General features: G+C 45.9%; 2 protein-coding genes across 2 annotated transcripts; both read left to right on the forward strand.

Moving 5' to 3' along the window:
• Window positions 1-693: 693 nt before the first annotated feature.
• Window positions 694-6366, forward strand: LOC148820540 (XK-related protein 8-like). Its single transcript, XM_088933387.1, has 4 exons — window positions 694-1013; window positions 1835-2022; window positions 3051-3701; window positions 6281-6366. Exons 1-4 carry the CDS (start codon window positions 694-696, stop codon window positions 6364-6366), a joined length of 1245 nt encoding a protein of 414 aa, XP_088789513.1.
• Window positions 6367-9433: 3067 nt separating this feature from the next.
• On the forward strand, window positions 9434-13940 carry LOC148820541 (XK-related protein 8-like). The gene is made up of 3 exons (XM_088933071.1): window positions 9434-10011; window positions 11125-11312; window positions 12389-13940. The coding sequence occupies exons 1-3, from the start codon at window positions 9683-9685 to the stop codon at window positions 13159-13161; spliced, it is 1290 nt and encodes a 429-aa protein (XP_088789197.1). The 5' UTR covers window positions 9434-9682; the 3' UTR covers window positions 13162-13940.
• The last annotated feature ends 23 nt before the right edge of the window (window positions 13941-13963 follow it).

Raw genomic sequence — 13963 nt, forward strand, 5'->3', positions numbered from 1 at the left:
TCTAGTGTGATTAGTTCTATTAAGATCATCTAAAATAATTAATATGGGGAAACATTCAGTTTGCATTTTTTTTAATTTGCGCTTGTAAAGCTCCCTTTTCAGATTCTTGTTGGACAAAACAATGCATGTGTCTCTTGTTGATCTGAATACTTAAGCTTTTAACCAGTATCGGTGATTCCTGTGACCTGTGGACTATACTAGACTATTTAAGTCTTGTGCTCTCAAATTATAAGGGATGTTTTTTAATGTGCCCTTAAAGCTTATCGGCCAACACATATGAGAGACTTGAATGCGACGGCTCTTCAGAACTTAGCACTGGCCCCTTTAGGTGGAGCTTAAAGTTGCACTAAAAAAAAACGACCTGAGTTTTGTCAGATTATGGGTCTGCTGGCTCGCTGTAGTCAGTGCTAGTTGTTTAGCACCTGTTGTCTATCATGGCACCAGCCAGTCATCCTATAAAGGGAGGAAGTTGCTCTTCCAATATAGGTACTTTAGCTGGACTTGAGATCCTGAGGCTTACCGGGGGGAAACCAAGCACGACCCCTTAATTTTTAACTCCTTAAAAGGATCTCAGCACGGTGAAGAGAATAGTTAGTTTGTTCGCGTTTGTTACATATGATTTATTAACGACTTGAAAGGGTGGGCGTCGCCGGGGCCCTTAAAGGACTGCGCGACGAGAGCAGCAGCAGCGAGATGGAGTGCTCTCAGTTCTGTAAGTATTCGTGGCTGGACTTCTTCTTCACCCTGCTGGGGGTGTGCACTTTCCTCTTCGACCTGGGGTCCGATGTCTGGGTCGCGGTGGAGTTCTTTTCACGGGGGGACTACGTCTGGTTTGGAGCCACAGTCGCCATTATTGTGGTCTCCTCCGCCGTCGTGCAGACGTTCAGCTGGTTGTGGTACAGGTACGACCGGCAGCTGGAGAACTTCAGAGCCCTGACGCTCACGGAAGACTTCCTCCTGAGACGCTGCTGCCTGAACCTCCTGCACATATTCCAGCTTGGATTATTCATGAGGTCTGTATTATTATTACTATTCCAGCAGTTTTTGTAGTTCCTATTCAGTGCCTGTTTAAAACCTGGAATAAGTTTATTTTACTTTAACAGACGTCAGAAAACAATCAGCCCAGTTAAGAGCCGATGTTGAGCGACAACTAGTGGCACGTGATGAGAAGAGTTCCCCACTGCAGTTTTATCATTTTACAATAAATCAGCTCTGATGTGCAAGGCTGCTTGCTGCATGAATCTGAGCTATCAATTAAAGCCTGGCCTGCTGTTCCAAGCTTCTTTTGGAGATGCTATGCAGCATGTTTTTCATAACCCTGTGCTGATCTTTGCCAGAAGGTCTCAAAATTCACAGTTCTATTTTTTCTTTTAGAGGGTGAGTGAGGCGGAATGGGAGAGGGGATGATATGCAGAGTTAAATTAACACATAGGTGCTAAGTGTTTTGATCTGTTAAAACAGCTGTATTGAAAGACACTGAGAAAATAAACCTGCAAAAATGGGATCAGGGACACATTTCCACAGACAACAGCTCACTGAGCACACTGTCCTTGATCAAGTGCACAGTAGTGATGTTAGTGCCCTCTACTGTGTAGTGTAGGTGCGCGTGGGAGGATGTTCTGTTGCTCAGGGGATTGACTTGCATCGTTCTGCAGCACACAGCTGTCTGAGTAGGGCAGCTAACATTATAAGCATTCTGAAGTCGCATGATTATTGCAAAGCAGGAGGAAGATCAGTGGTTGTACAGGGCGGGGGAGAAATGCAGGAGTGCATGGGGCAGTGCATTGCGACACTGGGACAGTACTTTACTCTGTTGCTGCTCTTCTCCCTGCAGGTACATAATGGCCATTGAGCAGGGCTTCCAAGTGTGGTGGAAGAGAAAGCAGGGCTCGGAATATGCCGTGTACAAGACCCACGACCTGAGCATGCTCCGACTGTTCGAGACCTTCTTCGAGAGCACCCCACAGCTCACTCTCATGCTCTACATCATCATCCGCAACAACCAGGCCAGCGTGGTGCAGTGTGAGTGCGGCAGGGTGACAGCAGAACGGACGTTAAAACAAATAAGTCAAAAACGGCTGATGTTCAGGTTTATAAAGCTGAAGGATTTTGTACATCTTGTACTGAGTAAGGGCAAAAAGATTGATTTCCTCAATGGTTTTAACTTCATGCCAGCATCTGTGCATGGTTACTGAATAAAAAAAAAGGTAACATGTTGATCTAGTTCCCTGGCCAAGAGTAAAGCAACAGAGTTCATTCCGATTTGCCAGCTGAGTGGGAATATCCTAATGCAGGTGATGCAGACTAAATTAAGACCATTATGTTTGAAATAAAACATCAGGCATTGTATCAGTAAAATCTACCTGCAGGTTATAAAAGGAAGCATACTAAGAATCCACTGCCTAACCTCATCTTGTTCAGAAGGCAGCTTGATAATAATGGAGTATTTTTTCAGCAGTGCTCAGAATTGATCAGTTCTAAGGGAAGATGCAGGAGAAAAGCCAACCCTTTATCTTTAACCTCAACTGGTGTCCCAGAGTGTATTCCTGCCTTGTGCTCTTTGCATCCATAGACTTCAGATTTTCCCTGCCTGGCATAAGTGGCTTTCTAATGAGGGATGGACGCACTGTAAATGCAATAACAGAAATGTATTAGTTTTGCACTTAAAATGTCAAGTATAACAATGCACACTATCTAAATCATATAAAGTACATTATTAATGTTTCATTTTATAATGTGTGTATGAAGCAATGAGATCCAGTACGTCTGGAGTAATCATTGCTCTGACATGCTGTAACTCCCAGGCAGGTGGTAGTTACTCAAGCAGCAGTGTAGTTGACATGTGGCTTCCTTGTGTCCTTATTAATAAGAGAAACAGGCCTCTACCTTTTGTGCCCAGCACTACTGGGGCAGGTGTGGGGACAGACACTGAGTCATGGTTATTTCACTGTGCTGTACAGGTATGGAACAGGTATAATCTGGGTATAACCTGGATGATTTTTTTCCACACTCAACCAGAGTTTCCCTTTGTCCTCCTTGTCTTCCTCCAGGGATCAGCATGGCTGCATCTTTCATCTCCATCGCCTCGGGGTTGCGGGATTACCACCACTCCCTGCGCTCTTTCCTGCCCGAAAAGGCCAAGATGGGCTATAGCTCCTCTGTCGTCTACTTCCTGTGGAACCTGCTGCTGATCGCTCCGCGTGTGGCCGCGGTGGCCGTCTTCACCTCCGTTTTCCCACATTATTTGGTTCTGCACTTCCTGGCACTGTGGTTAGCCCTGTTTGTTTGGGCCTGGCTCCAGAACACCCAGTTCATGGACAGCGTGCCAGGAGAGTGGCTGTACCGTGCTGTAGTGGCCTTCATCTGGTACTTCAGCTGGTTCAATGTTGCAGAGGGCAAGACCAGGGGCAGGAGCATCATCTACCACTCCTTCATGTTCGTAGACAGTGCTATCCTGGTGGCAACCTGGGGTTACTACAGGGACTGCGTTCTGACTGAGGCCTATGCAAGGCCTCTCGTCTCCGTGTTGCCCACTGCCTACCTGCTGGGCTTGCTGATCAAAGCCTTTTATTACTGGTTCTTCCACCCCAAACAGAGGACATTTTCGCCCCTGTCAAAGAAGAATGTCGCTGAAAGTGAGACCCCCTCAGGGCAAGATGTCCCCGATACTCAGGCACCCTCAGGGGATGATGTACACGATGGTAAGGTCGACCTCAGCTTATATCTGTGCCACCACATCTCCACAACCTCACAAAGATTTTCTGCTCTTCAGAGCCTTAACTGCCCTGCCCCAGCAGAGTGAACAGGACAGTTCAGGACCATGTCATTGAATGGCAGGTGGTGCGGTGAAAGCAGAATTATGCCACCGGCATACTTCATTTGCACAGGGGATTCTGGATGGGAGAGATAGGGTTTCTCAGGCTGCCCAAGTCACAACTATCTGGTCCACACTGATTCCCCTTATAATAAAGTTCCAGCACAATCTAGCAAATGATTTCCAAATACATGTATGCCACAGAGGAATAGACTACAAACAGAACACACTTACCAGAACGTCTGACCTGCTTCTTCCCCTGACTCTTCTCCCCCTTTGTGTCCTGTGAAGAGAGCAATTTGATCAGAATCAGAATCAGAATCACTTTCTTTGTCAGGCATGTAAAATGTACAAGGAATTTGGTCTGGTGTCTTTGTGCAAAAACAGAAATAATTCAATAATACATATAACCTTTACAGGAGGGACATGCACAGACCTATAATTCTATACACATTGTATCCACTGGCAGGAATTCTGTTAATTTGGAGGAGCTCTGGGATGATAGTGTTGAATGCAGAGCTAAAAGGAACAGAAAGCAGTGTGACATACAGCAGTCCCCTTATAAAAGTGTACTTCTAATACTAATCATAATGATTCCTTACACTTACATAGCACTTTTCTGGACATTCCACTCAAAGCGTTTTACAAGTAATGGAGACTCCCCTCCACCACCACCTGTGTAATGCAACGACAGCCATAGTGCACCAGTACACTCACCACACAACAGCTATTAGTGGGGAGGAGAACAGAGAGATGAGGCCAATTCATAGATTGGAGGCCATGATTTGTAAACCCTTTTTTCGAGAAACACCCTGGGATTTTTAATGACCACTGAGAGTCAAGACCTTACTGGGACATTAGGACCCACATGGACCGCAGGATGAGCGCCCCCTTACTGGCCCCACTAACACCTCTTCCAGCAGCAACCTTAGTTTTTCCCGGGAGGTCTCCCATCCAGGTACTGAACAGGCTCACACCTGCTGAGCTGCAGGGTGATATGGCTGCTGGCAAACTGTGTCATACAATAGCAAAAGCACAGCCAAGTGTAATAAAGCACAGTGATGTAGTGTTAAAACTACAGGAAACCTACCAAGGTAAGAAACCCCAATGGCACAAAGTATATCCAGGTATAAACTATAGGATTAAGTCTCTTTATGCAACACATTTCAGCACTGTGCCCTGGGGAATGGGGAAGAGAGGGGGCTGACTGCATGTTTCTCAAAACATCTCAAACCCGCTTAACCTGGGGAGATTAGTCAAAGATGTCTCCAGTTTTTTGACAGTTTTCTGCATGTGATTCCTGTCGCTCTTATAGTTCTTTACATTTTACAGTTCTTCCTTGTGCGAAATTCATCTGCAGTTCCCTATACCTTGGACACCTTATGATGAAAAACATTCTAGAAATGCAATTGTTGTATTTAAAAGACAAATGAATACATTTTTATTTAAAAACTAAGAATTCAAATAAAGAAAGTTATCTAGTGATGTATTTTTATGGATTAATAAAGGTGCATTTCCTTGATTTTGAAAGTTGGGTTTTTTAGCGCTCATTAAGCTTTAGGTGATGTCTACACAGTGGATCGCGTTTCTTTTGTGTCACTAACAATGATACAAATACAGGTGCTGATTGCAACTGTGCTTGTCGAAGCCACAAAGCAGCAGTGTCATGTCATCTGTGTGGAGCAGAGGTCTTGGCTGTCAGCTGTCTTGTGACCCCGCGCTGTGAGGAAATGCAGGCTCGGACTGTGAGGTGACACACGTGGTTTGTGGGTCAGTGATCACTGGAAGACTAGAGCAGGAACAATCACAGGAGCTTTATCTCATGATGAGAATAAACCACCTACACTTCATGTATTGAAATGACTTTACTGGAACCAATGTGGTCGTCAGAGATGTACTCTTAGAATACAATAGAAACGTGCGTTACCAAGAGGCGCTGCTAAGAATACAGGTGATCCGGGAGGTGTTTCAACAGCACCGGAGCTCTGGTAGCTGTTAACAGTGCACAGGCCACAGAAGAAGAGGTGTCTTTAAGTTAGTATAAGAGGGGAGGTTGCGCACGGTGAGCACATTGCACATTGGTGGGGGGGTCAGAGAAGGGGGATGGGATTTGTATTACAGCAATAGGTGTGGAGACCCGTTCGCCAGCTCTGAACGCGCCTTGGGTTTCTAACTGCCAGCACTGCTTTTCAACATCTTGAACAGGGTTCCCAGAGCTCCGTGAAGTTTGCCCCCCTACAGACAGCACAAACGATTAAACCCACCTCATTCGTTAGTTCTGCGTTTGTGCCGTTGAAAGTAACTCTCCAGCTGCTTTTGTTCCTTAGATATAACGTCTTCTTTTTCATGGGATGACCTTGCCCAGCCCCGCTACAACGTCGTAGGGGAACCGGACCGGTCTCAATCGTTGCTTAGAGCTACGTTTGTGCCGTTGAAAGTAGCGTTTGTGCTGTTTTCGTTTCCGAGATATAGCGCCTCGGTTTCCGGGTAATCACGTGACTTTCTACAAGGAAGTTTACGGGTACCAACAAACTCGGTACTTGAACCCCTGATTGTGATTAAAACAATGGGGGCAATTTGTTTTCCGAGTCTGTCTGGTCGGGGGGGGTTCAATATATTTCAATATAGCGCCTAACTCCGTTTCCAGATCGATATAATTTAACAATAAAAACAAAATTGAAAGCACGAGCATAATAACATAATGATCATAGACTTCACATTTCTATTCATTTTTGAAGTACAAAGCAGAAGGTGTTTCCCCTACCTTAAATATACGATGAAAATTGTTCAAATACCATGTATTCGTTACAGAAAGCAGCGGAGACAGTTATATTGCAAATAAAAAATGTATTTATTTCGAAATGTACGGGACATTGTGAATCAATAAAGACGTAAAAAAATAAACCAATGTAGTTATTTTGCAAATAAGTAAAGCATTCTAAAAATAGATTCTCATTTACAGTAAACAAGCCGATCCACCTGGCGCTGCTGGCTTGAACAGCTCTCAGACCCGTGATTGGCTAAACCCCCAACAGTTCGGCCGCGATTGGGTGAAAAGTGAGAATCGACACTCTGATTGGGTAAAGCGCCACAGCGGAAGTTCAGAGAACATGTAGATACATACAGTAGGTGATGGATGTTCTTCTTAGTCCAAATACTGTAGCCTCGGTTAACCGTGTGTGCTGTATGAGCACGCTGGATATACAGTAACAAATCCATTGGTTTCTAATTACTGGTCAATCTAACAGAAGTCGCACTGAGGTCAAAACTGAATAGCAGACAAAGAATGTCATGGCATCCACAGCGCGTTCACGACTCCGATAGCATGTCACGAGAGAAGTGCGCGCATCACGATCACATCGCGATACCCATTGCGACTGGCGCATCACTGTCATGGCGCCACTGTCGCGACATTAAGTCCATATATCGCGATATGACATACCCCAACGAAACGCACCGCCCCCAATGTCGTGACATGGAGCCCGCATATCACGATATGGCGTACCCCGTCAAAAATGCCCCACCCCATGTCGTGACATGAAAGGCCCTATATCGCGATATGACATGCCCACCCCCCCATGTCGCGATATGGAGTCTGTATATCGCGATATGACATGCCCCGACAAAATGCCCCGCCCCCATGTCGCGACATGAAGCCGCGCATATCGCGATATGACATACCTCGTCAAAAATGCCCCACCCCATGTCGCGACATGAAAGGCCCTATATCGCGATATGACATGCCCACCCCCCCCCAATGTCGCGATATGGAGTCCGTATATCGCGATATGACATGCCCAGCCAAAACGCCCGCCCCCATGTCGCGACATGAAGCCGCGCATATCGCGATATGACATACCTCGTCAAAAATGCCCCGCCCCATGTCGCAACATGAAAGGCCCTATATCGCGATATGACATACCCCGACAAAATGCCCCCCCCCATGTCGCGACACAAAGTCCATATATCGCGACACGTCCTATCTAGGTATATCATATCCTGATATGAGACCTTTGTTTCAACAGCAGTGTCAGGGTGGCATGGAAGCAAGGCGCCAGTCGTGATATACACTGCCTCGATATACATGCGATATACATGGGGTCCCTATCATGACATGCTGCGGAGGGCTTGTCGCGATGGTATCCCACAGTTACGCGTTTGGCAACAGCGTGTCACGGTAGGGAAAGAAAAGGAAAACGTGCCTTAGGAAATAAAAACCATAGATCTTACAATCACGTTGATCTTACATACATTACGACCACAGGTTTATGTCATAGATGTAACTTGTTGGTATGCGACTTGTCATGTCTATATCTCGGGAACGAAAGGAGCACAAACGCTACTTTCAACTGCACAAACGTACTGTAACACTAACGAATGAGGTGGGTTTCATCGTTTGTGCTGTCTGGAGGGGGGCAACGTCACGGAGCTGGTTCCCAGTCCTGGTTCTGCAGGCTCATCGTCCTGCTGGATTTAGGTCCAGCCGAGCTCTCAGTAACACGACTGAGCCCTTAACTGACTTAATAACTGGATTCGTTTGAACTGTTTGTACCGTTTTCTTAAACGTGTTTTAGAGCTGAGCTACGGTTCATACATAAAATAAAACCTCAAAGATCTGAGTAGAAGAAGACGAGACTTGGCAATATTACGCACATATTCCAATCAAGCAACTTGTTAGTTCCCCTGAGGCGCCAAACCAGCCAGGCTTCCCAACTCGGCGGGAATGTGACTCTCTGGCACCAGGACTGGGGACCCCTGTGGGAGAGCACAACGCGGAAAACGCATAATAAAATGACCTGGCTCAGGTCTGCTTTTAGTTCCTCGGGTGCAACACACGAGAAAACACTCGTTTAGTTATACATTTATGCAAAGCGACTTTATTTGCATTCACATAAAGCTGAGTATAAGTATATATTAGTACGCCGCCCAATGCACGACAGTAGTCTCTCACTTGGGATTTGACCCTCAAACCTCGCATAACACCCAGAGCCCCCAACGTTACACTGCTACCCCAACGTGGTTACAGTACGATTGGTACAATTAAGAGCATCTGGAATAATTAAAATGGGGGAAACAACGAACTTGAATTTGTTTTTAGTCGGGCGCGCGAAGTTGCGGTTTCAATTTTGACGGTTAAAAATGTATTTCTTTTTTGTTTTTAACAGAACTAACCCCGTCTCTCTCGTTTATCCGAACAGTTAAGACATTAACAGATGAGTATCGTCGATTTCTGTGTACTGTGGACTAGACGAGACAAGACTACGTAAGTCTAGTGCTGTCAAAGTAGTTTTTTTTTTCTTCCTTACAGTTGCAGCCGTTCGACCAGCCTATCGGCCAACACCTACGTACAGTACGAGACACTTTCAGTTTAATGCGATGGCTCTTTAAAACTTAACATCCGCCCTTTAGGTGGAGCTTAAAGTTGCACTCGACAAAGTCGACCTGAGTTTTGTCAATACACGGGTTTGCTGGCTCGCTGTAGTCGGCGCTAGTATAAATAAGACCCCTGCAGAAGCTGTTGTCTATCATGGCACCAGACAGCTGTCCTGTAAAGAGAGGAAGTTGCTCTTCCGATTTAGGTACTGTAGCTGAACTTGCCTGCTGTTTGCTACCCGGACTGCACCCTGGCGAGAGAAGAACTTTGTTGGACTTGTCCACTTTCGGGTCCTGAGGCTTACCCGGGGCTAAACAGCGAGCGGCCCCTGGCTTTTTTTTTTCAAAACTTTTAAAATTTGTTAAGGGTCCCGGCACGGTAAAAGGGAATAATAACGTTGTTCGCGTTTGTTACATATGATTTATTAACGACTTGAAAAGGTGGGCGTCGCCGGGGCCCTTAAAGGACTGCGCGACGAGAGCAGCAGCAGCGAGATGGAGTGCTCTCAGTTCTGTAAGTATTCGTGGCTGGACTTCTTCTTCACCCTGCTGGGGGTGTGCACTTTCCTCTTCGACCTGGGGTCCGATGTCTGGGTCGCGGTGGACTTTTTTTCGCGGGGGGACTACTTCTGGTGCGGAGCCGTGGTCGGTTTCATCGCTGTCTCCTCCGCCGTCGTGCAGACGTTCAGCTGGTTGTGGTACAGGTACGACCGGCAGCTGGAGAACTTCAGAGCCCTGACGGTCACGGAAGACTTCCTCCTGAGAGGCCGAGGACGCTGCTGCCTGAACCTCCTGCACTTATTCCAGCTTGGATTATTCATGAGGTCTGTATTATTATTCCTTCCCGTATTGCAAACGTACATTCCATGGCTGTGCTCATCGTAAAAAAGAATGCCAGTTGGGATATTCTTCATATATTTATGTCTCAAATATCGATTTGTTTCTAAAACTAATTCCTAAACCTATTCATTCTTCCCAGTTCAATTTCCGAGATTGATTTGCTTATCCAGTAATTTAGCACTGTACAGTAGAAGTGGTGTATCTGGTTCCACTGACAATTTACAATATTTTTTCTGATTTTAAACTAAGTGTTGAATCACCCCTTTAGAGTTGTACGTAGTGCAGGTTAATAAACGTCTAACCACATATATGGCAAGGCACACTAGTATGCAGATTCTGCAAAAACAACTTTAAGACTTTCTCTCTGTTACACCTGCGAAAAAGAGAAAGTAGTGTGACTGTGTGGAAGTAGGCCTTCGTGCTGGGCAGTACAAGTCCAGTAGTTTTTGTAGTTTATATTCACTGCCTGTTTAAAACCTGGAATAAGTTTAACAGACTTGGGAAAATAATTAGCCCAAATTAAAACCTGAGATTCAGCGACAAACAAACGTCTGTAGCAGGTGATGAGAAGAGTTCCCTATGCTGATCTCTGCCAACAGGTCTCAATGTAAAGTGTTCTATTGTTTTCATGTAGAGGCTGGGAGGGGGAGGGAGAGTGGGAGAGAGGATAAGAGGATTAACACATAGGTGTTAATGTTTTGATCTGTTCACACAGTTCACAGCTGTTCACACAGCTGTATTGAAAGACACTGGGAAAACAAATGAGATCAGGGACACATTTCCACAGACAACAGCTCACTGAGCACACTGTCCTTGATCAAGTGCACAGTAGTGATGTTAGTGCCCTCTACTGTGTAGTGTAGGTGCCTGTGGGAGGATGTTCTGTTGCTCAGGGGATTGACTTGCATCGTTCTGCAGCACACAGCTGTCTGAGTAGGGCAGCTAACATTATAAGCATTCTGAAGTTGCATGATTATTGCAAAGCAGGAGGAAGATCAGTGGTTGTACAGGGCGGGGGAGAAATGCAGGAGTGCATGGGGCAGTGCATTGCGACACTGGGACAGTATTTTACTCTGTTGCTGCTCTTCTCCCTGCAGGTACATAATGGCCATTGAGCAGGGCTTCCAAGTGTGGTGGAAGAGAAAGCAGGGCTCGGAATATGCCGTGTACAAGACCCACGACCTGAGCATGCTCCGACTGTTCGAGACCTTCTTCGAGAGCACCCCACAGCTCACTCTCATGCTCTACATCATCATCCGCAACAACCAGGCCAGCGTGGTGCAGTGTGAGTGCGGCAGGGCGACAGCAGAACGGACGTTAAAACAAATAAGTCAAAAACGGCTGATGTTCAGGTTTATAAAGCTGAAGGATTTTGTACATCTTGTACTGAGTAAGGGCAAAAAGATTGATTTTCAAAATGATTATTTTGAACTTTGTATGGGGTTTAACTTCATGTCTACATCAGTGCAAGGTTACTGAATAAAGAAAACGGTAACAAGTTAATCTAGTTCCTTGGCCAAGTTCAAAACAACAGACTTAATTCCTATTTGCCAGTCCCTGGTGGCTGAATTACAGTTTCCTAACAGGTGACACAGAATATATTAACACCATTGCCTTTGAAATGAAACCAAACATCAGGTATTGTATCAGTAAATCTACCTGCAGTTTCATAGTTATAAAAGGAAGCATACTAAGAATCCACTGCCTAACCTCGTCTTGTTCAGAAGGCAGCTTGATGATAATGGAGTATTTTTTCAGCAGTGCTCAGAATTGATCAGTTCTAAGGGAAGATGCAGGAGAAAAGCCAACCCTTTATCTTTAACCTCAACTGGTGTCCCAGAGTGTATTCCTGCCTTGTGCTCTTTGCATCCGAGAGACTTGAGATTTTCCCTGCCTGGCATAAGTGGCTTTCTAATGAGGGATGGACGCACTGTAAATGCAGTAACAGAAACGTATTAGTTTTGCACTTAAAATGTCAAGTATAACAATGCACACTATCTAAATCATATAAAGTACGTTAGTAATGTTTCATTTTATAATGCGTGTATGAAGCAATGAGATCCAGCACGTCTGGAGTAATCATTGCTCTGACATGCTGTAACTCCCAGGCAGGTGGTAGTTACTCAAGCAGCAGTGTAGTTGACATGTGGCTTCCTTGTGTCCTTATTAATAAGAGAAACAGGCCTCTACCTTTTGTGCCCAGCACTACTGGGACAGGTGTGGGGACAGGCACTGAGCCATGGTTATTTCACTGGGCCATACAGGTATAATCTCACAGGTGGGATTCTGATTTATAGGCAGCCAAGATTTTTTTTCCCTTACTCAGATTAGTTTCCCTTTATCCTCCTCCTCTGCCTCCAGGGATCAGCGTAGCTGCATCTACCATCTCCATTGCCTGGATGGTGCTGGAATACCACCGCTCCCTGCGCTCTTTCCTGCCCGAAAAGGCCAAGATGGGCTACAGCTCCTCTGTCGTCTACTTCCTGTGGAACCTGCTGCTGATCGCTCCGCGTGTGGCCGCGGTGGCCGTCTTCACCTCCGTTTTCCCACATTATTTGGTTCTGCACTTCCTGGCACTGTGGTTAGCCCTGTTTGTTTGGGCCTGGCTCCAGAACACCCAGTTCATGGACAACGCGCCAGGAGAGTGGCTGTACCGTGCTGCAGTGGCCTTCATCTGGTACTTCAGCTGGTTCAATGTTGCAGAGGGCAAGACCAGGGGCAGGAGCATCATCTACCACTCCTTCATGTTCGTAGACAGTGCTATCCTGGTGGCAACCTGGGGTTACTACAGGGACTGCGTTCTGACTGAGGCCTATGCAGGGCCTCTCGTCTCCGTGTTGCCCTCTGCCTACCTGCTGGGCTTGCTGATCAAAGCCTTTTATTACTGGTTCTTCCACCCCAGACGATGGGAGTTGCTGCCCCAATCTGGGGAGGATGTCCCTGATACTCAGGCACCCTCAGGGAAGGATGACCCTGATAGTCAGGGCGACTTCAGGTCTATGCCGGTAACACCAGCCCCCTCACATCTCCAGAACAGAAGGATGTTGAACCTCGCCAAGAACTTCTACTTTGCAGAGCCTCACCCGCCATGCCCCAGCAGTGCGAACGGGACGCAGCAGAACCATGTCATATAGAGGCATGGTGAGAACCGAAGTCCGCCACGGGGCATTCGCACAGGGGGAGCTGGACTGGTGAGATTTCTCAATAGCTGCCCAAGCCAAAACCATGCAAGAAGAATAAATGGGTCCTTATTAGGGAAAAAAATGATCTGCCTGTTTGCACTCTTAGTGGCTATAGATGGTTACGGCTGGCAAAGAAGCTAGCAGACTGAGCCAATGGAACGAGCCGGGAAAAGGGACACTGATCATCACACTGCAGCAAAGGCTCATGACTGGGTGAATGGCTCAGCCTTTTCATCACAGGAATTTATTGGAGCACACATTCCTACTTTGTAGTTTCTAACTCCTTGCTTTCAGAGCGGCGATGTGCACGCAGAAGCAAATTGCTTGGCACTAACCACTTGAATTTGATCAGCTCCGGTATATTACCCCAGATGTAAACTAGAAAGCAAATCCATCCCAGCAGTTTCATTCTTCTAGCCAATGGAAACCTGCAGATAACTGGGTGTTTTCTTAGCGCTCGGATGTTTGGTCTGTATTGAAACTGGAAACTTCATTTCCTAAAACTGAAAAACACTACATCCTCTCATCGTGAACACAATGACCAGAATTGTGCAAAAGCAACCAAGGGGAAATTGTCTCCCTGAAATAAAAAAAAGAGAATTACCAAACAGTTGCTTCCTCAACCTTAAAAAAATTAACTCTGAAACAAAGTTAGAATTGGAAATGTTCTTATGAAATCTTAATCTAACTGTTTCAAATAAATGCCAAACCCCCAAGAAAATCCTAAGAAAGACTAAGACTTATACAGTTTATT

The sequence above is a fragment of the Atractosteus spatula genome, chromosome 14, assembly GCF_055471065.1.
Source record: "Atractosteus spatula isolate fAtrSpa1 chromosome 14, fAtrSpa1.hap1, whole genome shotgun sequence".
Classification (NCBI taxonomy): domain Eukaryota; kingdom Metazoa; phylum Chordata; class Actinopteri; order Semionotiformes; family Lepisosteidae; genus Atractosteus; species Atractosteus spatula.

Bases quoted from the DNA above. Each gene is read 5' to 3' on its own strand.
- LOC148820541 (XM_088933071.1), top strand. From the start codon at position 9,683: ATGGAGTGCTCTCAGTTCTGTAAGTATTCGTGGCTGGACTTCTTCTTC. The intron at 10,012-11,124 runs GTCTGTATTATT...TTCTCCCTGCAG, and splicing joins CAGCTTGGATTATTCATGAG to GTACATAATGGCCATTGAGC. The intron at 11,313-12,388 runs GTGAGTGCGGCA...CTCTGCCTCCAG, and splicing joins CCAGGCCAGCGTGGTGCAGT to GGATCAGCGTAGCTGCATCT.
- LOC148820540 (XM_088933387.1), top strand. From the start codon at position 694: ATGGAGTGCTCTCAGTTCTGTAAGTATTCGTGGCTGGACTTCTTCTTC. The intron at 2,023-3,050 runs GTGAGTGCGGCA...GTCTTCCTCCAG, and splicing joins CCAGGCCAGCGTGGTGCAGT to GGATCAGCATGGCTGCATCT. The intron at 3,702-6,280 runs GTAAGGTCGACC...TTCGTTTCCGAG, and splicing joins AGGGGATGATGTACACGATG to ATATAGCGCCTCGGTTTCCG.